Here is a 27,489-nt window from a genome sequence, read left to right as displayed (position 1 = left end):
TGTCACTGGTAATTTGTGACCATAGACATGGGTTTAGACCTCCGACAGAAAAAAAGAAAGGCGCTCTCTAATTTGCTACTTAGCACAGGCCATCGCCGATGACCCAAAGCATTAAGGTTTCGGTTTACAGCAGCCTCTTTGATGGCTTTCCTTACGGTAATTGAAGCGCAGCAGTGACAGAAAACAGACGCGTCCTGTGACCCAGTGGGAAACGGCGCCTTCGTCCAGCACATAAAACACATGGTCTTATTACAAGTGCTTTTATTTGTACAAAATCTACATAGAGTTGACAGTCAGTCGTTGAGGAGTGATTAAATATTAGACATACGAATCAAAGTCTTTGCCAGAGCAATTAAGCATTATTAAACAAACAAAAATATTAAACAGTGCTCCCATACTTTCAGAGAAACAGAAATATAAGATGAAGCTGAAACAGAATAGTGTATATTTCAGCACTTATTAAAATGTAACGTAAATAAAAAGCACTCCCTATAACGTTTGACAAAAAAAAAAAAAAAAAACAGCACGTTTTAGCTGTTTTGTAACATACTTCTCTTCACAGATGATGACTGTACAAGTGTCTATGAATCTAAATAAACTCCCAATGTAACAGGTTAACATCTCTGAGCAAATGAAATGAATCCTTTGTAAGGAATGTGTGCCATCTGGTGGATTGAGATGGAGTAGGTTTCGTGAAATATGAAATCTTCAGTTTCTCTCATATTAGCAAAAAAATAAATACATCAGGCGTGTCAACACTCAAACATAGCTTCAACATCACATCAAATCAGGATTTTTCTTTGCTTTTTTGGTGTTTTATTAAAGAAAGTATTCAAAAATTTTCTTCAAAGTGTTTTTCTTTTAAAGGACAAAAATATACTCTGAGCAAAACCTGTCGGTGTGAGCAATACCCTTAAAAGGGACAACTTTACACCTTATTTACCCTTAAATACGGTATAAAGTTGACCCATATTAGTTTACCTTAAAGGTAGTAATATTTACTAAATACTATTTAGTTCATATTTACTAAATATTACTACTCTAAAGTAAACTAATACGCACCTTTTAGGGGTAGAAAAGGTACAAAAGTGTCCCTTTTAAAAGTACTGACCCAGTGACACGCTGATGTGCCCGTAAATGTACAATTTGTGCACAATTTTTCTCTGAAAAATCAAGTTTAAAGATGCGTCAACTTAAAGGAACACTCCACTTTTTTTGAAAATAGGCTCATTTTCCAACTTCCCTGGAGTTAAACAGTTGAGTTTTACCGTTTTCGAATCCATTTAGCCGATCTCCGGGTCTGGCGGTAGCGCTTTTAGCATAGCTTAGCATAGATCATTGAATCTGATTAGATCGTTAGCATCTCGCTCAAAAATGACCAAAGGAGTTTCAATATAGTTCCTATTTAAAACTTGACTCTTCTGATATTACGCAGCGCCTGAAAATAGGCTAACTTCCGTCAACATAACCAACGTGACGACCTGCTTGCACAGGGAGCGTGCTGGGGACTATTTTCAGGCGGTGTGTGTAATATCATTGCGCCTGCTGCACCCATGGTACGGCAACAAAGTTCCTTGATTATTACGCAGAAATGAGAGTATAGTCACAACTTTTCATTTTCTTGTTGGTCTTAGTGCATGATGTAACTACAGAAGAGTCAAGTTTTAAATGGGAAAAATATCGAAACTCTTCGGTCATTTTTGAGCGAGATGCTAACGGTCTAATCAGATTCAATGATCTATGCTAAGCTATGCTAAAAGTGCTACCGCCAGACCCAGAAATCGGCTGACTGGATTCGAAAACGGTAAAATCAATAACTCTAGGGGAGTTGGAAAATGAGCCTATTTTCAAAAAAAGTTGTGTTCCTTTAAAAAAAAAAAAATTCGGTTCACTTATATTTGTGTGCAGCAACAGACATGATGTTGAAACAAGAAATGCTCTTAATATTATGACAGTTGCACATGTTAAAATGGTTAAGTGAGGCTGACAAAGAATACAAATTCTTATAATAGTGGTCAAAAGAGAGGTTATAAATGTAAAACTGTTAGATCGGAGAAATCACACATTTTTATAATTTCTTGCAATGTGACCTAATATTGTTAAGCAGCGAATAACACAATAACTAGCCAAACGTATTTGATTATAAAGTCAGTTCTGCTAATGATTGAAGAATAATGGAAGAGCTAATATTCAGAGCTTTTAATACAAAGGTTGTGGAGTCCATTATGGACCAGCACAGAAAAGTAAGGAGGTCTGTTAGCATGCATGCATGGTGACGCCAAAATGAAGTCGCGGATGATTGATCCTTCTTGTCGTTAAGCTTTATATATTCCTGAAGTCTTGAAGTCAAGATACTGATGGCAAAGATTCTGTATCGGTTCCCTCCAAAAACCAAAATATATTCATAGTTGTTTTCCTCCCATCTTTGTTTCATGCATAAAGCGGTTGCTGGTTCCCAATACTGCATTCAATTTCTCCCTGAACGCTGACGTGAGAGCTACAGGTACGTGTCCTCTGAACCCACGCTCTCACATGAGATGCGTAAAGCGGGAACTCTGGGAGCAGTGGCCGAGTTGCCGTTCACAGGTGCGTCGTCTGGAAGAAGTGGAGTGGAGTCTGTAGTGGGTGGAGGATCTTTAAGGTGGGCTGAGTTGTTGGTGTTGCTTGAGTTTTTAGGGATGGGAAGTGGTTCGGCTGTGATCGGCGGGTTGGAGGAGTGAGGGAGCTCGGTAGGGTGTGTGGGATTTGGGTCCGGTGAGGTTTGGGGAGGTGGCGGGGTGCGAGAAAGACTCGGAGATGGTTTTGGGGTTGGGATGACAGTGGCCGGTGGATCAGAGGAAGGTTCTGGGGTCTTCTCGGGTGTAGTGAGGAGGGATTGCTGTAGTGATGGAGGAGGATGGTTGGACTGATTGTTTGAGGCTGTGTCTTGCGCTTGATTCTTACGAGGGTCAGATTTGGGATCTGTTGGTAAGGCATACGGATTAGGGACGTCCACTGGAATGGAGGCTTTTCGGATAGTGCTTCTTTTCTTGATGCGAGAGAATTCGGATTTAGTGTCTGAGGGCAAGGGATACTGAACGACGATGGTGGGGTTCTGACGGAGGTCTTGGCGGGAGTGTGGCTCGGCAGACATAATGGCCTGAGCGCCGTGCATTCTGGGAGGGGACTTGTAGCTGAGTTCGCCATGAGTTTTCCGCCAGCGCTTGAGCTGCATGCGGTGCTCTCGTTCGACATCCCGAGCAGATATAGGCAGCTCTAACACCTGCATGTGCAGAAGAGAACCGAACTCAAACACCAATGTCAAGTTCATTAAAGTTTCTACATGACGCAAATAGAATGCATCAATGAGTCAAAGTTCCTAACTGACAATAAAACCTGTTTATTATCAGTTATCAATTTAATATCTGGTAAATCAATAAATGGTGCCATCTGTTGAATCTTTAAAGAATAGCACCCAAAAATGGTATTATGGTGCTTTCAACTTTTAAAGGGATAGTTCACCCAAAAATGAAAATTACCTCAATTTACTCACCCTCAAGCTATCCTAGGTGTATATGACATTCCTCTTTCAGACAAATACAATAGGAGTTAAATAAAAAAAAGTCCTGGCTAGTCCAAGCATTACAATGGCAGTAAATGGCGGCACAAAATTTGAAGCCAAAAAAGTGCATCCATCCATTATAAAAGTAATCTATACAGCTTCAGGGGGTTAATAAAGGCCTTCTGAAGTGAACCGATGGGTTTGTGTATGAAAAATATCCATAATTAAAACTTCAAAAAATAAGATATCTAGCTTCCGGTGGACCGCCTTCCGTATAATACTTTTAAATATAAAAAAAGAATGTCATATACATCTAGGATGGTTTGAGGGTGAGGAAATCATGGGGTAATTTGAATTTTTGGGTGAATTATCCTGTTAACAGCAGCTTTCACAACCCACTTATTAAATGCATTGTTTATATTAATAACAATATGTAATTAAGACATATGTTAAAGCAAGATTTGACACGTTTGATATGTTCAATTTAAAAGCAAACAGTTTTAAGTTACAGTTGGCTTTAATTATTTAATATTAGTGTCTTAACCGGGCCATTCAGAGTTTAGGGATGTTCAGGGTCGTTACATTAATATATTCAGTTTTTTTTTTTTTTGTACAAAATTTACTTGAGCAAAACTCTTGACTTTATATGAGTATCAGATTTATAAAACCTAAACCTTTAGTTCAACATGAATCTTTATATTTATGCTAAGTTGATTTGCGATCTAAATTTATTATACAATACTGTTTAAAAGTCTGGGGTCTGTAAGATTTTTTGTTTTATTAATTAAGTCATATTTTAATTCTGCAAGAATGCATTAAATTGTTCAAAAGTGACAGTAAATACATTTATAATGTTGTAAATAAAAGCTGTTCTATTGAACTTTTCTTTCTGTTCATCATAGAATCCTGAAAAAAAAAATTTCAACATTGACAATAATAATAAATGTTTCTTGTAAAATGTTTTCTGAAGGATCATGTGACACTGAAGGCTCCTGAAAATCCACCTTTGTCATCAAGTTTTACATTTTAAAATATATCAAAATAGAAAAGAATTTTATGATTTTAAATTGCAAACATATTTCACAATATTACTGTTTTTACTGTGTTTTTACTGCATTTATGATCAAATAAATAAGCCCTAAAATTTCAAACGAGTGTATATTGATAGTGAACGATTATCATCAATATTTGTTTTTTTACAGCTGTAGTTTTTTTTTTTGTACTTATTATTTAGTTACTAATGCACAAACAATTATTAAAAATTGGATCTGCATATCAGGTATAAGACACATAAATATAAAAATAATTACATACATTTACATTATACATTTCACCTATTAAATTAAAGAAGAAAAAAAAATCAATTTTGATCATATCTACTCAAGCCTGAGAGTGTGTGCGTTCGCTACCTGATGGACAAGAAAGCCCTCCTGCATGTATTGTGGCTCCAGTGCTCTAAGAAGCTCCATAGTCTCATACTGACCAGGACAAGCCTTCAGTTTCTCACGAGATCCCAGCATGCATTTCAGCAACACCAGCCCAACACGGAACATTATCTTCACTCCTATTGAAAGGACAACGGAAAAATACAGTCAGAAAGATGACGACAAACCTGCCTGTGTGTAAGTGTGTAATATGTGTGTACGTGAATCTGACCGTCACACAGGAACATGTCCCACACTCTGAGCACAGACGACCAGGGTAGAGTTCTGGAAAATGCACACATGTACCACTCTGTCATGTAGAGAATTGGCTCGATCTTGTGTTTCTCAAGATGCCGATACGCTGGAGGGCTCACCCGCTTTAATAACGCATTTAAGATCAGTCCATCCAACTGTATGGCCTCCTACAAAACATAAAAACAACGGTAGGGTTTTTTCCTTGTCTTGGAAGTAAAGACTTGCAGTTGCAGTGCCATTTTTCCAGATTATACACTTCACTGGTCTGTCAGGCAGTTATTTACAGCAGCAATTCTACATTTACAGGCTTAAGGCGATCATAGATTTAATTTTGCCCTTTGAAAACCACAGATATTTAATTTACTTCTCTACATTTGCGCTGCTTACAACACCTTTGAGCGGAGAACAAAAGTTGTTGTTGTTATTTTACTGGCACCTACGGCACATTTTCAGAAAACAAGGAACTTTAGATATGAATGCTATGAACAGAATGCAAACTATGAACCAGAGAATGTGTCTGAGGAAATATGTAGCTCAACAATAAAACAATAGCAGGGTTTTCCAGCATTGACAATATTTCGGTAGCCGCCAAAATGAATCTTTGCCAAAATATATATTTGATCATATAATTAATTTATTTTGGATTTATTGTCAGTACTGAACTTGCAGTTCACATGGGTAGAGTACTTTGTACTATGTGTGTGGATGACCGTGTTCATCCTCCACCACTGAAGACCATTTTTGACCCAGAAAAAAACCCTGGATAGTGTAATTATTCAGCTCAAATCAGTTCAATGTTGATTCAATTGAGTTCAATAACAAGTGTTGATGTTGCAAAGTTAGTGTCATTATCCAGTTTAAATCTTGTTCTCACACGAGAAGCAATTCTTATATCCACTTTATGGATTAGATTTGATTAGTAATATTTATTTCTTATATAGCAAGTAACAGTTCTTACCAGGCCTGCGCTGTAGTATCCAGGGAGGTACTTCTCACAAATCTGAACCAGACCCCAAAATGCATCCTGAATACAGACAATAAACAAGCACGATTTATCATTTCAATAATGACTTAAGCATTACAACCGTTTCCAAAAAGAATGTGAACTCAAATAAGTGCTGCACACACATTTGTAATGTATTTTTTACCTCAGCAGGCATGTGCATCAGAAGCACCGCTGCTATAGGAGCCTGAGCCTGGCAGTAACCCTCATCTGGTCTATACAGGGTGTAAGCCTTCAACACCCGGAACAGGTCCTGCTGCCTGCTCAAAAACACACAAACAGAAGCACAGTGGAAATGGTGTCATACCTGGCAAAAAGAGACATAACCTGTACTATATCAGGAAAATGTATTTGTAATGTATTTACGGCTGCGCGAGCCTCAACAGCTCAACCTTGTTAACGTCAGTTCGTTTTACATTATTATCCACTATCGATCTCCACTTAAACTAACTGAATGCAGAATCATTATTGCACTTTGGTGATTTCCTAGTTATTTTTTGTTTTGACGTTTTAACCAGGATACTTGTCCGTCGGGCAAGTAAAATTGTTTTTCACTTGCCCCTTCAAAAAATCCACTTGTCCCGGACAAGCGTTAATGTCGAGCCCTGCGTTTGGTGTTGGCCAATTCTACATGAATACATTTTAAAATTGTATTTATTAATGTGAAGACAAAAGCTGAATTTTCAGCATCATTACTCCAGTCTTCAGTGTCACATGATCCTTCAGAAATCATTCTAATATGCTGATTTGATGCTTTTTAGCATCACTGTTGAAAACAGTTGTGCTGCCTATTTTTTTTTTTTTTTTGTGGAGAATGTTCAAAACAACAGCATTTATTAAAAAAAGTATTTTATTTACATTATACATGCATTTACTGTGATTTTTGATCAATTTAACGCATTAACTTGCTGAATAGAAGTATGAAAAATGTATAAAATAAAAAATATTAAATAAATACTGTATATAAAATGTTTAAATAAAACATAATAAATACATATAAATAATAAATAAATATTTTTGTTTATTTGTTTATATGTGTGTGAATACAATATTAGAAAATTATGAAGACTAACCCATGACCTCCTCGGGACACGAACATCTCATGGAAGGGGAACTGTCTGTGTAGATCTCTCTCTATCACATCAACCCATTTAGGGTCACCATCCATGCTATCCAACTCCTACTCAACAACGACACAAACCACAGGTTCACCTTAGAGCCATAAACAGTAAGACAGAGCTCAATATTTCTTGGCCTGCAACCTATATTCTAGTGATTGTGTAGCCTAATGTCATACAAGTTTAAGCACAAGAAAAGATGCATATGTTTAACACATTTATACATAGTGGGGTTGCAACTCCAAGGTTGAGAAGCTCTACAGTAAGAAATGCATAATGACATCCAGTGCGACCACTACAAATCAACTATAATCAAGTATGTGTGGACCTGACTGACTCACCTTGAACTTTCCGCTGTTTTGCTCTCTTTTCACTTTTCCACCTGACAGGTACAGCCAGGCCCTGCCTCGCAATGACGGTGGGATTCCTTTCTGACATCGCAGTCGCACCTGCGGGTGACAGAGGTATGAACGTTACGTCACACAGTGATGCAACAATATTCAGATAAGCAGGGGCCAGCATGCATTCACAGTGATTACACACTGCAATCTAGATGTCATTGTAAATGGTTATTTGACACAAATATATGTCAGTCTACCTTCAACACAGAAGCCACTGGACAAATCTTTATGATTATAAAACAGCCTGGTCTGCTTGCATCAACAGCAAAATACAAAAAATGATATTTAGTAGGGATGGAAATCATAAGGAATTTCCCCATGCTGGCATTGATTCTACTCGTCAAAAAAAAAAAAACTGGCTGTACTATAAGTTTTGTAGTTACATGCAATTAGAGGCCAATCCAACAGAACAACATACTGTCTGTTTATTGTCTTTGTATTCTTTCTAGGGATGCAACTATTAAAATTCTAAAATTGTATACTATTTTGTCTAAAAACAAGCTAGAAATAAAACACTAATCAATTGTTTTAAAGGTGCACTGTGTACATTTTAGCGGCATCTAGTGGCGAGGTTGCAATTTGCAAACCGCCCACCACTCACGCCTCCCTTTCGGAGCACATAAAGAAGCTACGGTGGCCGACACCGGACAAAGATGCCATCATCTGAGATAGCAGTGAGAAGCTAGCGCTCTGTAGAGCAGTTTGTCCATTTAGGGCTACTGCAGAAACATGACGGCACAAAATGGCGATTTCACTGGAGATAGAAACGCCTCATTCTAAGGTAATAAAAACATAACAGTTCATTATGTTAGGTCTTTATACACAACTGAAAACATAGTTATGTATATTATATTGCATTTCTGTCAATAGATCCTCAAATATTACACACTGCACCTTTAAATGCAAAGAGAATTTAAAGTGCCCCTATTGTGATATTTTAAAGGTTCCTAATTTTGTTTTAGAGGTCTCCAACGATATATTTATATGCATCAAAGAAAAAAAAAAAAAAAAAATCATTTTCTCATAATATACATTACACCTAATTTCTCAGAGTTTGCAACAATTAGAGTCGGTTTTACCATATCAGTTTGTTTATTGGAAATTTAACAGTGAAGCACTGAGCTAGAAATGATATGCAGATACAATTAACTTTTAACAGTAACGTGCAAAAAAAAAATTTTTATAGGGAAAATTTAAATATTCTACTCTTATTAAATTGTATAGTATCATACTGAACTGACTGTCAGCTTTAATGAATATAAAAGGAGCGCTCTTTACTTGTTTTCTATGTAATGTAGTCACAAATTGAAGTGACTACTTCATTTTGTGACTTTTTTTTCATGAGACGTTGTGACTTCCTACCTTTTCCCCATATATTAGGCAGTAGAAATAACTAATAAGCATAGATTGTAAAAAAAAAATGGACTTAGTGTCCGTGACGTCACCCATAGGATTCTAAAGAGCAGTTTTGAAGCGTAAAGTAGGGACGAGCTGGCCGTTGCCATCTTGGCAGCGCGTCACTCCCGGATTATAGAAAATGGGCAAAGAGGCGGGACATGGGTGGAGCTGAGGTGACGCGATGACTAACAGACAGCAGATAAATGGCTATCCACCTGTCACTCAAAGTGGCCGCGCCCTTAATTATACAGAACTTTAAGGCTTTATATAATGTAAACAAATGAGTTCACCCCCCTCACAGTTGTCATGAAGGGCAAAATTAGCCATATAGACCAGAACCACAATTTGTACCAGGCTCTAAACATGTTTTTTTCTGCTGTAAAGTTGGGCATTTTAACATTAGGCTCAATGAGATTCTGCTCCCTTCTGGAGCCTGTCCCTAGCGGCCATTCGATGAATTGCAGTTTAAGTCACTTCCGTACTGGCTTCAAGAGAAACTGCGAGAGGTTGCCGCTTGCTAATAAGTCAATAAGTGCTCCTCTGCCACCATCTACTGGTTATAGTGGTAATTTCATGTCTTTTTTGAGCTTGTTTGCTACAGTGTTAATCTTTAAACTTTGTTTTATAAATCATCATCATCCATTAAAACTGGATGATATTTAGAGCTTTGAAATGCTGGAAAAAAAGTAAAGCACTTGAAAGCCCTTGAAAAGTGCTTGAATTTCAGTCTCAAAAGGTTGTACGAACGCTGAGATGAATAATGTAATAATAATAAAAAACATTACTGTTTCTTCCACAATACCATGGTTAAAATTAGCATTGCTACATTAAATCCATGGTTGGTGATTTGTGGATTGAAAAGTATTCTGTAACTTGTTCGTTCATGGCACAGTGTTTCTCCTGGTCTCCACGTCAGCACTGTTTGATCTTATATCTATGGTTTATAACAAGAGAATTCTGCACCAATTCTGCACTGCTTCTAACTAGATCTTGCAGCGATGTTATTAATACTGCATCAAAGTCAAACGCTTTGTCACTGCGCAGTGTAGTAACGCTGTCGAGTGATTGACATTGGCCCACGAGTACCTGTTCTGAGCTCGCACTGTCAATTATTGCTCCAAGCTGATAAACGGTCCAAGCAGCACAGCTCAAACGAGTAGCGCGGTTTTGTTTAATTAGCATTTTGATGTTTCTAATAAACAACAAAAAGGGCAGCTCTTATCAGTTGGGCAATGTGGCGGTGGCATCAGTACATCCTCAAACAAAATGTAGTCGGCAGTCTGGAGCCTTGCATAATGCACATTTTTAACATTGTTACACGTTTGTAGCAGGAAATGCGATTGGAATCTCTGACGACTCTTGGCAGTTAAGAAACGATTATTTCTTTAAGGAGACAATAACTATTTGTTGTGCACTTTGATCTTTTAAACTTTGCAGACACTTTGTATACATTCACAAACAGCCATATTGTCAACTGCATGAAAGGACAAATTCGAAAAAAGTATAATGGGGCACTTTAAGCATCACAACATAAGATTTTGTAAAGATTGGATTTAACAGTGTTATTTATTTATTAACATTTTAATAAGAATTACTTCAAGTGAGCGCTAGATAACAACAAAGGTAATGTGCATGTAAAAATAGGAAAAATTAGCATGTACAGTGAATTATTCAATATTGGTAAGTACCGATAAAATTAAATAAAAGTAACCATACATATATATTTTTTAAATAGATATTTTTTTTCTTTTTAGAATAGTGTGACCTTATGATGAAATAATAATTTTATACTACGGTAACAGCATATACTGTACATAATTCAATAATATAGTAATGTCTATTTTTCCATAAGCTAGTGAATTTAAATAATTGTAAATGCTATTGTAAAAGAGTATATTAAATTAAATTTTAATCTGGAATGTAATGGACAAAGCGCCACAGGTAACGCTATTCTTGATTCGCCAAGAAAATGGCATGAAATTCATCTGGTTTCAGTAAGAGCTGGTTCTCAACTCCCAACCCTAGATTTGTGTCTCTCGCTTTCACTCTCTGTGTGACACAAAGACGAGCACACACAGTAATACAGGCATGCAAACATAAAAGGCCAACAAAGACTGTTAAGACGGCATCTGGCAAAACTCTTCCGTCGTCTTTACCTGGAGACGCCTCACTCCCAGTGAAAGCTTTATAAAGCTTGAGAGAAAAACAGAGGTGAACACTTAGACTAATAGATACACACATCACTGAAGACCATATAAGGAAAGCTGATGCGAAGGCTTGTCCAGACAGGGCCTCGTTGAAACGACTGTCATGGTGTCATTCTGCTGAGGTTTTTAATTAATCCAAACAGTGGGACTGTCTGAGCAAGTCAATATGAGGAAACACGAGAAGAAGAGGAATAAAAGAGAAGATAACAGTGATCATTTAAAGCCCCAAGCCCTGGTATATAGAGATGATTTCCTCATATTTTCACAGTTTGCTGTACCGTCTCTCTTTATTTCTAGTGTGTACATGTAAGGCACTGGCAAACATCTGACATCATTGATCTGTTCCTGGGAACATGCAGGGAAAATGAACAACTGACTGAAGAATCTAGTGAATGTTGTTGGCAGCTCCTACCTTCTTGAACCTTTTGCTGATCCATCTGTCCCAGTGGTTCAGCATATCCAACCATTTGACTTCCCTGTGCCTTAACACTTCCAGAGGCACTTCTTGAGCCCTGTGTGAGTTTGAGAGAGAAAGAAAGAAATAAGAACCCCAAATTCACTTATCAAAGAAAATGCCAAATGCTATTGGTTCTCACAGCACCTCAAGATTGAATATGTGGAAGTACAAATGAGACGTTAATGAATACAAAGCACTGCTACTTTTATAATACTTTTGTCCTATTTCGGGGGATTCACTATGATTGTATGGAAAATAGCTGCATAAACATACTGCTTAACTTCTCTTTTTGTGTTCCACAAAAGAAAGGAATGAAGTCATAAGTGTTTGGAATGATATGAGGGGGAGTGAATAATGACAGAATTTGTATTTCTTTGTGAGCTATTCATTTAATCTATAAAAACATACTAGGCTACCTCACAAAGAGTGAGCTTTTCGCAGGAAAAAAACGGTGCAACCACTAAACCAATGACTAAAATAAAAAAGCTATTTTAAAACTAAAATAGCTTCAACAAAACCTCAAACATATGTCACTTGTCACATTTAATGCCTTCATATAAAAAGTAGTATATCATTAACAAAAAAAGCTGCTTCTACACCATTCAAACAACAGTGGTTAAGATTTCTTATTAAAATAAGATTCTTACAAACATGGTATATGGACAGCTGCTACGTTTTTCTAACTTACCACACATTTTATATGGTATACTTTACTGTAACTGAAAAAAAAACATAAACAATGCAAAGAAGGATATCATGTTATCAAACATAAGCTTCAATATGACTTCCCCTTTCACACCGGCATTTCATAATGAGTCATAATGAAAGAGGCATAAATCGGGAAATGTTTTTATGCACTACCTATTTTTTGATCAACTGTAAAATATTGTTCAGCAAAGACGCATTAAACTGTTCCAAAGTGACAGAAAACGCATTTATAATGTTACAAAAGATTTCTGTTCCAGTTCTTTTGAACTTTTTATTTATTAAAGAATCCTGAAAAATATTAAGCAGCACAAGTGTTTTCAACATTAATAATAATAAATGTTTCTTGAGCAGCAAAAATCAAATCAGAATGATTTCTGAAGGATCATGTGACACTGAAGACTGGAGTAATGGTGCGGAATAACTGTTATTTTACATGTTAATAATTTGTCATAACATTGCGGTTTTCACTGTATTTTGATACTTTTGTATATATATATATATATATATATATATATATATATATATATATATATATATATATATATATATATATATATATATATATATATATATATATATATATATATATATATATATATATATATATATATATATATATATATATATCTTACAGACCAACCATTTATGAATGAGAAAAACAAGTGGTAGAAGCAAGCTTAACTATCAGAAATTTGAGGACAGGATTAAGCTGAAACAATTTCATGACAGAATCTGATGTAACCAGTTAAAATAGACATTCAGTAGATGACTAGACACTTTCATCCTGCCTATTTTCAGAGAGAATCTTCCTAAGTTCAACCTGTGGTTAACTACTTTGCTTAAGGCTACAATGGTGATGGAATAGGCCTGCAATATTTGCTCCTGTGTTTCCCTTAGTCAAATTTGAACCATTTAGCTTGTGGCCAAGATATTTAAATATCAGTTTGGCAGCACACCAACCACCAGCTAGCTTCCCCTTTACTTAGACACTGATCTTGACCACTAGAAATTTGATCTGAAAGCAACGTTTCTTTCAGTATTTTTCCTATTAAGCTACAACTTAGGTTTTACTTCCTTTTCATTTTCCAGAGCAATTGTGACCAAAAATGGAGGAACCTAGAAAAGATTAGGTTTGGGGCCGGTCTCTCTCCAGTAGCTGGCAGAGAGGGTGTAACCTCAGGGTATAAACCTCAGGAAACGGAAAGCGGCTGTACACTCAGTACAGAGGGACAACTATCACTTACTCATCTATTCCATTCTCTTGCATCCACAATGAATAGACCAGCCTGCCGCCGTCTCAGGCTACCGTTTTAAACCGTTAATTCTTAATAATGACTGACGTGGTGACGATCCCAAATCCAGGCGGCTCTGTAATTGACATGCATGTGTTGTCCTCTGTAGATTCTTTAATATACACTAACCTGGGGCAGAGGTCTCGCTGATAAAAGACAGGAAGCTTTAACAAGACTGCAACTGGCTGCAAAGCAAGTGAGGATGAAACGCCCTCTATTCAAACCACATCAATGAAAACTAACAAAACTTTTTTTATGCCCAATGAAAAGAAAGTCGACAGTTTCATACATCCGTCAAAACTGGTTCAACGAGTTGCACAAAAAAGATTCACAAAATCTACAAAAAGATTGGTTAATCATGATGAGTTCAAGAGACATGAACTCCACCAACCTCCAATTTATCATTTTTTTAAAGGGAGGGATCGTAGTTCTTAGCAAAAAGAATTTAGGAATGTGAAATTACTCATTTTGTGTGAACATTTTACTTGGCTGATGTAAACATTCACATGACCCGAGTTGTGTGCGTGTATATATTAGTGCTGTTAAAATTAATGTGTTAACCTATGTAATTGATTTTTTCAGTTTAACGAGTTAAAACCGCAAATTAACGTAGCACCCGTTTTTTTCCGTCATCATTTGGCTAGCGTTACATTATGACCATGCTCTTAGTAACTTCACAAGCACTTTCTTCAACGAGTTAAATTAAGTTTGAATGAACATAAAGAGTAGTGAGACTGCAGTTTTAAAGACAAAATACTCAGCAAGGGTGTTGACTTATGAATATGCACATGTTTTGTCTTAAATCACCACATATGACATATAAACAACATTTAAAACCTTGATTTTCTCCACAGGGGGGACTAAGATTTTTTGATTTTTTTTTTAAAAAATCGCTGGTGTTTCTGACGTCACAAACTACCTTGTAACCAATCACGTTAAAGTGTGATCGCCAGCGAGTGGATCTCTGAGCTGGTGTGAGTGAGTGGAGGCGGGACTAACTTGCATATTCATTGACCGCGTATACTAAAGGAGGCAAGGGTGTAGAGCCATTCAAGCTATTTTAAGGCTTTTTGGTGATCAAAGATGAGTTTTAAGGGATAACATTATCGACTACAGGGGGACTTTAAAGCACCGTTTACATGGTTTCTAAAACAACAACTTTTTATGCATTTTGACAGGTCAAGTAAAAATCTGAACTGGTCTGAATGGGCCAATAGAAAAAAATGAGCCCCGATATATTAAAGGGCTCTGGTAAATGTGACATTTATTACAATGGGTTTATGTGAGGAAGGATTGTGTTTTAAATAAATTTAGATTAAAAGTTATATTTTTAAAGCCTAATAAATGTAACAGTTTATAGCTTTTAATTATACTGTAATGCTGAATGGCTTTAATTAATGGTTAAAATTGAGAAAAATCTATTCCATAGAGACATCAGTACCAGTATTGGTATCTTTCATAAAAAGATGGCATTAAAAATATTTAAAATATTGGCTACCATCTTTATGTTGTTTCTACATTAATATGGAGATTAAATGTAAAATTGTTACAATATAAAAATACTAAATACTTTAATGTTAAGTGCGATTAATTAGTACATTTTTTAATTGATTGACAGTACAAACACGCATATTATATTAGGCCTGTCGCGATTGGTCGATACAATCGACTGCGTCGACGCTGTTAATTAGTCGATGTCAATATTTTTAGTCGACTGGGTAAGTTGGATATGAAATTGTATTAGTACCGGTACTTTAAAAATGACAGCACTCTAATAAGAGCAGTATTTCTTATTTTGCGTCGATGTGTGACAGCAGGAGTGAGGACGTGTGTCAAATATATAAGCGCAGCTCAGGAAAAATAACGCAACAGAAAAGTGCAGCGCGGCTCAGACAGATTGCGAAACCAGTTTTGCGGATTATTGGGTTTGAATGGTAAAAAAATATGTAAAAATGCACGTCCTGGCGAGTATTCTGGTAAACGCAGTCGGATATGTCTTTAGTGAACATATACAGAGTTGAATGAGAAATCGGGTGTTACAATGAATTTAGTCCGTGCAGCTCTTAAAGGGCCGAGCTTAATATTCTGTGTGAAGCAGGGCAGGGCAGGGCAGGGCAGGAACATGCCTGCCAAGTGAGTTTTTAGGGGTTTTTTTAACCCTAAAACAATGATAAAACATAGTAAGTTCTGTCATATTATTCAATGACTTTTACAGTTTTTTTGCCATGGTATCGATTCAGTATCGGTATTTTAGTCTGGTATCGTATTGAAGTCATAATTATGGTATCGTGATAACACTATTCTATATAAAAAGTATTTGCTGATATTCTCTTTTTTTGTTATGTTGGTTCACAAATTTGTCCCTTTTTACATTTTTACTCTTTTAGTTTTACATTTTGTCATGGGCTTGTTTACATTTATACTTTTTTACAGTACACTACTGAATGTGCACTAATGTGCAAGGTTTATTACAGATTGTTACTGCGTAACAACCTGTAATAAACCTTGCACATTATACTTCTTTATATATACATATTATATATTTTATGTTAACCACTTATTTTTAAGTCTACAGTTTATCTCACTTATCATATCCACATATTTTTTATATTTTTATTTTTATCTTATTTCCTATTTTTATCTTTTACTTGATTTATTTATAATTCTACTTATGTTAATACTTTTTATTCTAATTTTATTCTATTTCTATTTAATTTCTTGTAACTGTTATTTGCACTGTCCATGGAGCGGACCTGTTTACATTTCACTGCCAGTTGTATATTGTGTATATAACTGTGTATGTGACAAATAAAACTCTTGAATCTTGAATCTTGAATCTTGAATCTTGAATCTTGAATCTTGAAGGCCAACGTTGCAAGTTAAATTAAATGTTTTTAAGTAAAATTGTTGAAAATTATTGCAATAAATTAGTCGATTGATTAATCGATAAATTAGTCGTTAGTGGCAGCCCTAAATTATATACATACATATATATTATATAGATACATACATACATATTATATATATTATATATATATATATATATATATATATATATATATATATATATATATATATATATATATATATATATATATATATATATATATATATGGACTCAAATGGTTTAATTAACAGGCAACACCTGCTACCAGAAAAAAATATATATACTTTAACTTTTAGAAAAGTTTAGAAAAGCGCCCATTGGACTACATAATTATTAACACACACACACACACACACACACACACACACACACGGAAATTAAATTAAGCAACAGTAATTCATTCAGAGATTCCTTTGTTTTGAATTCTTCTGTTTAACTGTGTCAAGAATGTAAACTACGTTACTTTCAAAAGCTTTCCTCCTACTAATACTCACACACCCATTAAAATCCAAGCATGCAATAGTGTTGTGTTCCATCATGCTTAACCACGTGACCTTGCCTTACCCAGATCAACACAAACAGGATTGGATGGGATCAACTAAACAACCTTGTAAACTAGAGCACTTACGACTCGGTTGAATACTGCTGGGCTCCTCCGATGAATCCATACTTGTCAATTTGTCTCGAGCTGGTGAATCCGTTGATTTCAGAGTCCGATCCGTAAGAGCTCTCCTCGTCAAACTGACTGCCCAGAGTCATCACACTCATAGTGTCATCAGAAGACAAACGTCCATTCTCCGGCTGAGCCATCATGATCCTCTACAAACACACCCTGCTGAGAAGTTCACTTACAGGACATCACCTGCACCCATCTGTAGGCATCCCACGAGAAAACGTCAAATTAGTGTGATGCTTCCCCTTCAATTGTCTCTAAATCAGGCCAATAAAAAGTACACAGACCCACCACGACTTGTGTAAATCGTTCAAGTAAACTTTAACTTTATTTCCCGCGTTTTGTATGTAGATGCTGTGCGTCTAAAGCTACGCCTTCTAAACGGATTATTGTGCGTTTAAATCACCAGAGTTAAATGCTAAATTAGCTTAGCGCGCGACGTGTCACTATTCTCCCCGCAGTTAGTTTAATCCCAAAACAATAACTATTGAAAATGTACTTTACATATGCAGACAAACCGCCCGAAAAATGTGTAAACAACCGGACGAGCGAAACTACGCCTGAATTTCCTGAATCACATTTTTCCAGTCCACGGATAGTCAGGTCTCGTGCTCAAATAGTCAAGCGGACTGTTTTCATTCAGCACGCCGATGTTTGAGAGTGAAAAGAGAGCAGATTCCCAGTCGAAATGCACCAACAGAGTTGTTTTCGTAGTTTCTGTCGAGGTCCCATGGTTGAAAGGTAAATATTAAAGTAAATGTCACATCAGTCGAGGCGAGCTTTTAGTGTTAGGGTGGCGATGATGACATTAGCGCTGAGTTTCCATTCTTTCGCTGTTGCGTTTGACAGTTCTGCACATGCGCGTCTGTGTCACTTCCGGAATCCACAGGTTTTTTGCATGTCGTATGTCTGTGGAATGGATCCGCAAAAGTTTGTCGAGGTCTAATTTGAATTGTTGTAATCTTTTTTGTGACGGACGAGGGGAAAATAAAGAGAAGTCTGTGTAATGCTTCATAGATGTTTGATACTACTACTAATACTAATAATAGACCTACAATAGAGTTTATATTAAAACCTTTCTTTTATTTTAAAATTATCGAATATGTTAGTTAAGATGCGAATAGCCGAAGTAATTGAAAAAAAAAAATAATAATAACTCGAACGTTTCTCAAGATGCGGGAACATCAAGGGAAGTAGGCTAAGACGTTAATAATAATAATATTTTTTTTAAATATATATATATTTTAATATTATAGAATATGCTAGTTTATAAGATGCAAATAGCAACAACAAAAAAAAATCGTTTCTCAAGGTTTAATTTGAATGAACATTAAACTTTATGTGACAGACACAGGAAAATCGAGGGTAGCATTTTAATGAATAACTTTCTGTTCATTAAATAATCCTGAAATAATTTTTTTTTTTAATTTTTTAAACATTGATAATAATAATAAATGTTCATTGAGCAGCAAATCAGAACATTATAATTATTTCTGAAGGATCATGTGACACTGAAGACTGGAGTAAGCTTTGAATCACAAAAATAAATTGCATTTTAAATATATATAAATATATTCAAATAGAAAAAAGTTATTTTAAATTGTAAGAATATTTCACAATATTACTGTTTTTGCTGTAGTTGATCAAATAAATGCAGCCGATTAAGAGACTACTTTCAAAAACATTACAAAACCTTAAAATGTATGTGGTAGTGTATATATTTATAATAACAATCTAGCTTTTTTCAAATCGTCAGTCTTTTGAACAGTGAATTTTAGGTATTCATTATTAAGACATTAACCCTCATGCCGTCCCAAGCCTTTATGCTTTATCACATAATGTATTATTCCTGCTGCATTTAAAAGAAATAAACAAAGCATTGCAACTGAGATGTTTATTAGAGGTTTGAGAAAATGCAATTCAACTGCAAGAATTCAAGGGCCTCACAAGTTCCAGTTACAAAATGCAGTTCAACTTACTGTCTGTGGGGGGCAGCAATTACAGACAGAAAGTAAGCAAATATTCTCCCCTTTTATGGTATTTTCTCATGTTCAGTTCAGCAATATTAATAATATGTATTTATTCTGCATATTGATTAAATGTCATTTTATAAAACTGAAATTAATGAGCTACCCTTCATGTCATATTTATTTTTTTCTCAGTTAAATACATACAAGATGCTGTTTTGTGTTATGAATCCATTACAATGGTATCTTGCAGTGCGCTCATTACACGTTACATGTGAAAACAGGAAATAGATTAGAAATACTCATTCCTTTATTATATCTATTATTATATCTTATTATAACTATAAATCTTGTTTTAAAACAAGAGGTGAAACCAGAGGGTTGACATGAACACAATTGTAGATAGAACTGAAATGACAAAGTTCAAATGAAATGGAAGATTTGTCTTTATTCAAGACTCCTCTTTCTCGTCACCATGCGTGATAATGTAACAAAGTGATTTATAGTCAATATTCCCAGCCACGTCTATTGGAGCGACCGCAAAAGCCTGCTCAACCTGAAATAGAATCAAGTAGATTAGAACAACACCTAAGTGATTCTTCTAAAAGTACACATCCTTATCACAGCTCCTCATAATATAGGCTATTAAAAGCCTGTTGTTTTTGATAGATTATGGGTATTGATTTTTTATGCATTTTATGTGACTTCATATTTTTAGATGCAAATATTAACCTCTTCTGCTGTGAATTTATCAGCTTGGTTCATTAGCAGCCTCTTAAACCTGAAACAAAATGACATCATCATTTTCATCAAAATACAACAATTGTTTTTAAAAATACAGTAATGTTTTTGTTTTGTACACATACTCATCCTTATTGACAGCTCCCGTAGCATTTGGGTCGAAGAGTTTAAAAGCAGCAAGGATGGTTTCCTCTGGGTCTGTGCCTGTTTGAAGACAGGATTATTACAAAATGATAATAAATTCTCCATTCTTTAAGACGTTTATTTTCTTATTCATCAAGATCTTGAAATTGTAGCTGTCATACCATTGAGTTTTTCTCCAAAGAGAGTGAGAAAGACGGTGAAGTTGATAGGCCCTTTTCCCTCTGCTAACATAGACTCCAGCTCTTCATCGTTCGCGTTCAGCTTCCCTGCACAAACATATATCTTAATGTTTATCTAAAAAGCTTTTTACTTGTATGCTGTTTTGACAGATGTATGATGAAAGTACTCTGAAACTCTACAGCAAAAGTATTTTATACCCAGTTGTGCATACGTTTCCTTCAAGTCTGATTTGTTAATAACTCCATCTCGGTTCTGATCTATGCAGCCAAATGCCTAAAAAGAAGCACATAATGAATGTCACATTTGTTTTAGATTATTTGTTATAATGCTGCAATCCTCCTGATATCAACGTTTGCTTGTGCCTTTCATATTTAGCTTTTTATCATATAGCTAGATATGTTTTTCACATATTGTTTCAAAGCAACTTTACAGAAAATCATGGTATTAAAGGATTAGTTCGTCCCAAAATGAAAACTTCCTGATAATATGCTCACCCCCATCTCATCCAAGATGTTCATGTCTTTCTTTCTTCAGTCGTAAAGAAATTAAGTTTTCGGAAGAAAACATTCCAGGATTTTTCATCATAGTTTTCAATTGCAACCAAAATGATGAAGGTCCAAATCAATGCAGTTTCAAAGCGCTTCGATGGGCTCTAGAGGCTCTGCGTGATCCCAGATGAGGAATAGGGTCTTATCTAGTAATACGTTTGGTCATTTTCAAAAAAAAAATATATATATACTTTTTCACCTAAATTGCTCATCTTGCGCAGCTCTGCGAGGTGCTAAGGATGACGTAATCACATCGGAAAGGTCACACTAGACGTAGGCAGAAGTACCGCCCCCGTGTTTACAAGCGCTCGTGTGAAGACTAATGCTGCGTTCCAGGCAGGTTTTTGAGCCCGTAAATTACAACTTCAAACCACGACTCACGACTTTGTAGTGTTCCAGGCAAAGTCACGCCAAACTGCCTGAGCGCAAGGAATTGTGTGGTAGTTTGATGTAAACAAAGCATGGCGGACCATACGGGGTGTATGCTCATTTACATTAATTTCTATCGCCAAAGGTGCTTACTCCTTGCTTATTTGAGGGAAACAGAGGAGAAAAACAGCGCAGACGGCAAGAAAAGCTGTTATACCTTTTATTTTACGTTATTTGTGTATTTTTTTCATAAACACTGCATCCGTAGGGGGCTGCCATTGTTGCTTCGCGGGCTATGTGACGTCAAAACTCGTAACTGGGAGTACATCGATCTAGTACGAGTTCACGGGTGGGAAGTCACGGGTTTGGCTGCCATTCCAGTCCACTTTCACTGGTAGAAGGTTGGAAAAACACGGGTTACGGGTTGCCTGGAACGCGGCATAATACAAACGTGACATTTCCGACGTGATACGTCATCCTTTGCACGTTGCAGAGCTGCGCAAGATGAACAATTTAGGTTAAAAAGTATATTCATTTTTAATTTATTTTTTTAATGACCGATCGTTTTGCTAGATAAGACCCTATTCCTCATCTGGGATCACGCAGAGCCTCTGGAGCCCATCAAAGCGCTTTGAAACTGCAATTGAACACTGTGATATGATGAAAAATCCTGGAATTTTTTCTTCCGTGAACTTAATCTCTTTTCGACTGAAGAAAGAAAGATCTTGGATGGCATTGGGGTGAGTAAATTATCAGGAAATTTTCATTTTGGGGTGAACTAACTGTTTATAATGTCTTAATGCCTTTATGCCTTATAGTTGCATTCAGCAGATTAGAGCTGGACAATAATATAATTACATTTTGCAACATACAACCAAGCATTTGAGATTTGTTATATATAGCTTTACATGAGCAAGTATTTATGACTTAAGTACATGAGTATTTATATTGTAACAAACTACATCAATGCACATATAGTTTACATTTTGTGATGATATAGCAGAGATTTGATATATATTGTTTTACGTGATTGAAGTAAAGTTGAATACACTTGGATATACTTGCTATCACAGTATTAAGAATCAAGGGTATGCAAACTTTTATACAGGATCATTTTTATAAATTCAACTTTATTTTGTCTTGTGGACTATATGTAAACATATTTTAAGTAAAATTTGTGACATTACTAAATAAAAAATATTTTGATATGACCCCTCTTTTTTTGTTAAATTTTGTTAATTTTGTTAAAATTATTCATATTTTCACAGATTCTGCACGGGGTGTTTGATGTATCTGTTGAGGGTTATGAAACCGGAAAGGTTTTGTTCAGTTTGGTTTTCATATAATATAATGACTAACCTCTTTAAACTCCTGTATTTGTGATTGCTCAAACATGGAGAAGACATTAGAAGAGCCCCTTTGAGCAGTTTTCCCCCTCTTGGATGCAGCTTTCTTACTCGCCTGTGAGTAAGAAAGACAGAAAAATATTAGAAAAATAATAATTGGATGGACCCAATAGGCAGCCTACTGTATATAATTTAATCCACAGCAATAAATATATACTGTGTCTCAATAAAATTACTTTTTTGAGACTATGTCAAAGAATCAAGAAAATGTTTAGTGATTCTATATACACTATAAATACTTCCTATTCTAATTTCACATTAATTGTCTTTATATCCAACGCCATTAAAATAGAAGAAGTGTCCACTCACCATGTTCACTGTCTGCTTTTCTCTGTGTATGTGCCCCTGGGTCAGTGGTGTTGCTCATGGAGGCTTTATGTATGAGGACTCTTATCACTCGTCTCTCTATAAAGGTCTGCACTACTTCTTTTAGTCCCCTACATGGACACCCAGAGCCTCCTAAATACAGGAGCCCTGATAACTGCACAAGGACTCAGATTCCAGTAGGGTGCAAAATGAGATAAAGTGTGTGGACAGGGAGGGGAGAGGAAATAGGAGAGATTTTAAGGGATGGAAATGATGGATGGATTGATGGATGCAATGAAACTGAGTGAATGTGAATGAGGAACAAGGGCTTGAGACAGTGGTGGTATGTGAGTCTGTGTGGCAAATTTTACACATTCAGACCAATTTAGGGCAGCCCATGACCTGGAGAACAACAAAGATCGCATATCAACATGTCCTTGAGCAAAGCTCTGGGACACACACAGACCTTGTGACTGAAATAATTGGTACAGTGTGTGAGAAAAACTCTATTTGACACAACACTTTGCATGTTGAGACTTTTTTTTAACTGTACTCTTTTATTTAGAGCTAGCAAAGCCTGAATGGTGAATGAATCAATCTTTGTAGTTTTTATTTTATTTTTATGAATGGGTCAAGTGGGTTAACAAAATGGTTTTGCGATTCAGTCTGAATCATCTGGACAGCTTACTTGTGCACTGTATCGATTTCTTAGGGTCCATTCACACAGATTACATTTTTGCCTTAAAATAGCTACACCCAACATGGCAGTGAAAAAAAGATATAAGCCCACGATGGGCCCTAAATGAGTTTATCCATGGTTCCAATAGTGTTGGTAACCCATCAGAAGTAACTTGAGTTACATAATCAGATGACATTTTTCAAGTAACTAGTAAAGGAACGCATTACTTTCCAATTTGCAACAAAATATCTGTTACTTTTTCAAATCTATTGACTGACAGCTCTCCTGTCCCCATGTTGAGAGAAATCATGAGTAAGTGCAGAGGGATTGTGTGGGTAAATGAAGAAAAAAGTGTACACTGTATTAACGCAAAAGTAATATAACACATTACTTTTCATAAAAAGTAACACAATGGGCCCTATCTTGCACCCAGCGCAATTGACTTTGTACACCGACTCATGTGTCATTCCTATTTTGCACCCGCGCAAAGCGCGCTTTTCCCTCCACAGAAGCACGTCGCTAAACTAGTGAATGAACTTGCGCTCCCTGGCAAAAAAGGAGGCGTGTTCCGGCGCAAACAATCTTTGGTGCTATTTTGCTGTTCCATTAAACAATTGCGCCACTGACCAGAAAAAACCTAGTCTAAAGTCAGTGGCGCGTTGCGCGTTGTTCATTATGCTATTTTAAGGGCGCATGCTTGACCATAATGTATAGCGTGCACAACGCGCATACACTTTGCTCATGTAACCTACACAGATGCAACAGTTATTTTTGCAAATCATAAATTGTTACACTAAAAAAATATTAACACATAAGATGACGGAAATCATTGTGGTGTGCCACGAAGATGTGAAAAAATAGGCATAAATCTAGCTTACAAATGATTCAGGCTAATTGTAATAATTAAGGATAAGACCTGTTTGCCCAATAGTGGCAAGACATATATGTATATAAGGACATCTGACAAATTGGTTTGTCCGTCAAGAACCAGGAAATAAAATCGACTGAAAAACTGAAAAAACTGAAAGACTGAAAAAAAAAAGACTGTGAAATCACCTTTACCATAATGTACAACATTACAACTTCACTTCTCTGTCTTTCACTGCTCTTACAAGCACATCAGTCTCCTCGGCTGTGAACCGCTCCTGGCGTGCGCCTGGTAAATACGCCATAATAATAGCAATCCATGATGGAACTTGCGCACCTGCTTTTAAAGGGAATGTTGGATGACGCTCTGATTGGTTTATTCACGTTACGCCCAAACCACACCTATGAATAATGAAGCTACTTCAGACCAACCCATTTTAGATTTGCGCCGGGTGCAAGAGCCATTTATCCCGCCGGGAAAATAGCAACAGCGCCGAGACCCGCCCACAAAGTTACTTGCGCTTCGCGTCTTGACACTTGCGTTTAAGATCGTTAAAATAGGGCCCAATTAGTTACTTTTCTAGGGGGTAACGCACTATTGTAATGCATAACTTTTAAAAGTAACTTTCCCCAACACTGCCATATCTCATACGGGGCTAATTAAGGCCACAATGGAACCTATGGACAAACGTCCATACCTTAAGCCCATATCAAGCCACGTCATGAAATGTTGACTGAATGCAATGATTGGATGAAAATTTTTTTGGTCCTAAGACTTCCACAGAATATGTATGTACATGTTTTAATATTTAGGCCACTTCTTTTGCCTATACCTTTAACAGTATTGTGGGGGAAAAAACAAAACAAAACAGAAAATACAAAAAAAGCGCTGGACGAAATGGATACTTTTACCAAACAACCAGCTGAATAACTGCAAAAAGATGAAGATGGAGTTCATCAAAAGAGCAGTTTGATGTTTTTGAACATACGGTACGAATATAATTATTAAATACAGTCAGAGTCCAGTCACTGCCATTGTAAATTACTGTTAAGATTGAATCTTTTAGGGATGGTTGAAGCCCAAGCTACACAACAGTACTTAGTAGTGCTTGCCTAACCTATAGGGTGAAAAAAGGGGCAGGACCAGCACAGTTATTACAGGGTACATGCCTTGTATAATAGAGAGATTCTCTCTTTTACTGTCTGTATTATCTTTTAAAAAATTTATTTGATAAGAAGTTGCTGCAGTGAACTATGAATCCTTTTGTTCTTGACTATAAAAGGAGCTCTCAACGTGACTTTGCATCATCAAACAAGCTTGACACACTATATTTAAATACTAGATTCCATATCTTTTGTTTTTATTATCTTTGGCCGATATAGTATTGCACCAACAGCAACAAGCATTTCTCTGTAATTCCATATAAAATACAGTATAAAATATCTTATTGTCTGTGAGGATTATGTGTTAAGCAAACACAGACTGTCACTCATTTTCACCAAACAACACTCATACTCCTCCAATGTTTTCCTAAGTAATTTTGCCTCATTTAACAATTTCCTGTGGGCACTTAACCCAGGGCAAGCAAAGTATTTTCCATATCAGTAGTGTGTGGCCTTCACAAATATCCAAGGTGACGAGCTTGCCACGGCAACAAGAAGGGCCTGCGGTCTGAATCGGCGTAGAAGGAGACAGGTGTGGGTATTTTTCTACAAAACAGGAGGAAACAGTCCTTTTGTTGCCTTAGATACAGGGAGTCGGGAGGGGGAAAATTATGAATGAAACACCTTTTCCTCAATAGAGTGTTTCAAAGGATCGCAATGCTAAGTTAAAAGCAATAATGCTGTCATGATTCTGTAAGTTTACACATTATTTTATAATTGGGTCAGATAGCTGTAGTGGTGCAAGGCAAGCTGGTTGAGCATCGATTTTCTTGGTACACCTCTAACAACGGACAAGGAATTAGTAAACTGGAATGAAAATACTGAACAACATATTCAGGCTACAAAAATATTTGGATTTTGGTGTTGGGACACTTGGATGATTAAAAATGGACCACACAAAGGACCATCCGTTGTGACGAACTATTGGAATATCTACAGCTGACCATGAAGAGTGTTGGATAAGCTGCATGATCGACGGTTTATGTATATATATATATATGTTTTTTTCCATTTCATTTGAGCCATTTGCATTGAGCAGGAAGAACCGAGGAAAAACTGCACCGTAAACACATTTATCTTTGAAATGATGCACCCATGAGGAAGACACACCATGAACCTTCATACCATGAACAAGGTAAAGTATTTTCTTAAAATGAATTTTTTGTTAGTTTTTTGTATGGGCAGCATTTGTTGTCTAACTGAACTATCATTGATTGTTATTATGCCCAAAATTCACTTCAAAAATGTCCTTAACCAAAAATAAATAATTTAAGTAGTATAGTATATATAGTAAGTAAGTGTAAGTGTATAGTAAACAATTTTTATATCTAAATATATAAAGATTCACTGAATCAATACATTTATGTCCCAAAGTGATATTTATTTATATACAAAGTAACCCATATAGTCAAGAGTACTTTCTTAAATCAGATTAAATGTTTTATCTACACTTAATTGTACCTGGTTTCTGTCCAAGACATTGCCTGGAATGTAATGTTTATCAAAGCATGCTGCAATGTCCCGTAAATATCTGCTCACCTTTTGTTGATCCTCCCCCTCACGCCACATTAGATTTCTTCGTTACGAGATTGCTATTATGACTGTCATCCAATGATTCATGACCTTGGACGAACGTGTCACTCTGGCTGCATCTTCAATATAGAGATTGCACAATGTTATGCTTAAGTCCATCACTATAAAAACTCAAAGTCAAATTTACAAAATAAGACAAGTTAATCTTACTCAAATATTAC

The 27,489-nt window shown here is 36.1% G+C and overlaps 2 protein-coding genes across 3 annotated transcripts; both read right to left on the bottom strand.

Moving 5' to 3' along the window:
• Positions 1 to 257: 257 nt before the first annotated feature.
• On the bottom strand, positions 258 to 18,204 carry tbc1d10aa (TBC1 domain family, member 10Aa). Of its 2 annotated transcripts, XM_079827946.1 has the most exons (10): positions 17,656 to 17,760; positions 17,320 to 17,563; positions 11,760 to 11,859; positions 7,683 to 7,790; positions 7,297 to 7,403; positions 6,369 to 6,483; positions 6,179 to 6,244; positions 5,198 to 5,387; positions 4,951 to 5,105; positions 258 to 3,262 (listed from the first exon to the last, which is right to left on the bottom strand). In XM_079827946.1, exons 2-10 carry the CDS (start codon positions 17,502 to 17,504, stop codon positions 2,498 to 2,500), a joined length of 1,791 nt encoding a protein of 596 aa, XP_079684072.1. In that variant the 5' UTR covers positions 17,505 to 17,563; positions 17,656 to 17,760; the 3' UTR covers positions 258 to 2,497. The 2 variants fall into 2 exon arrangements, with proteins under 2 accessions (XP_079684072.1, XP_079684073.1); XM_079827947.1 differs by having other exon boundaries at positions 17,320 to 18,204.
• Positions 18,205 to 19,759: 1,555 nt separating this feature from the next.
• Positions 19,760 to 23,212, bottom strand: myl7 (myosin, light chain 7, regulatory). Its single transcript, XM_079826250.1, has 7 exons — positions 23,029 to 23,212; positions 22,673 to 22,774; positions 20,594 to 20,669; positions 20,378 to 20,482; positions 20,198 to 20,276; positions 20,064 to 20,112; positions 19,760 to 19,887 (listed from the first exon to the last, which is right to left on the bottom strand). Exons 1-7 carry the CDS (start codon positions 23,029 to 23,031, stop codon positions 19,783 to 19,785), a joined length of 519 nt encoding a protein of 172 aa, XP_079682376.1. The 5' UTR covers positions 23,032 to 23,212; the 3' UTR covers positions 19,760 to 19,782.
• Positions 23,213 to 27,489: the final 4,277 nt, after the last annotated feature.

The sequence above is a fragment of the Gobio gobio genome (genome assembly GCF_949357685.1).
Source record: "Gobio gobio genome assembly, chromosome: 10".
NCBI classification, from domain to species: domain Eukaryota; kingdom Metazoa; phylum Chordata; class Actinopteri; order Cypriniformes; family Gobionidae; genus Gobio; species Gobio gobio.
The sequence above is the reverse complement of the archived record's forward strand: the minus strand, read 5'-3'. Positions and strand labels throughout refer to the sequence as shown.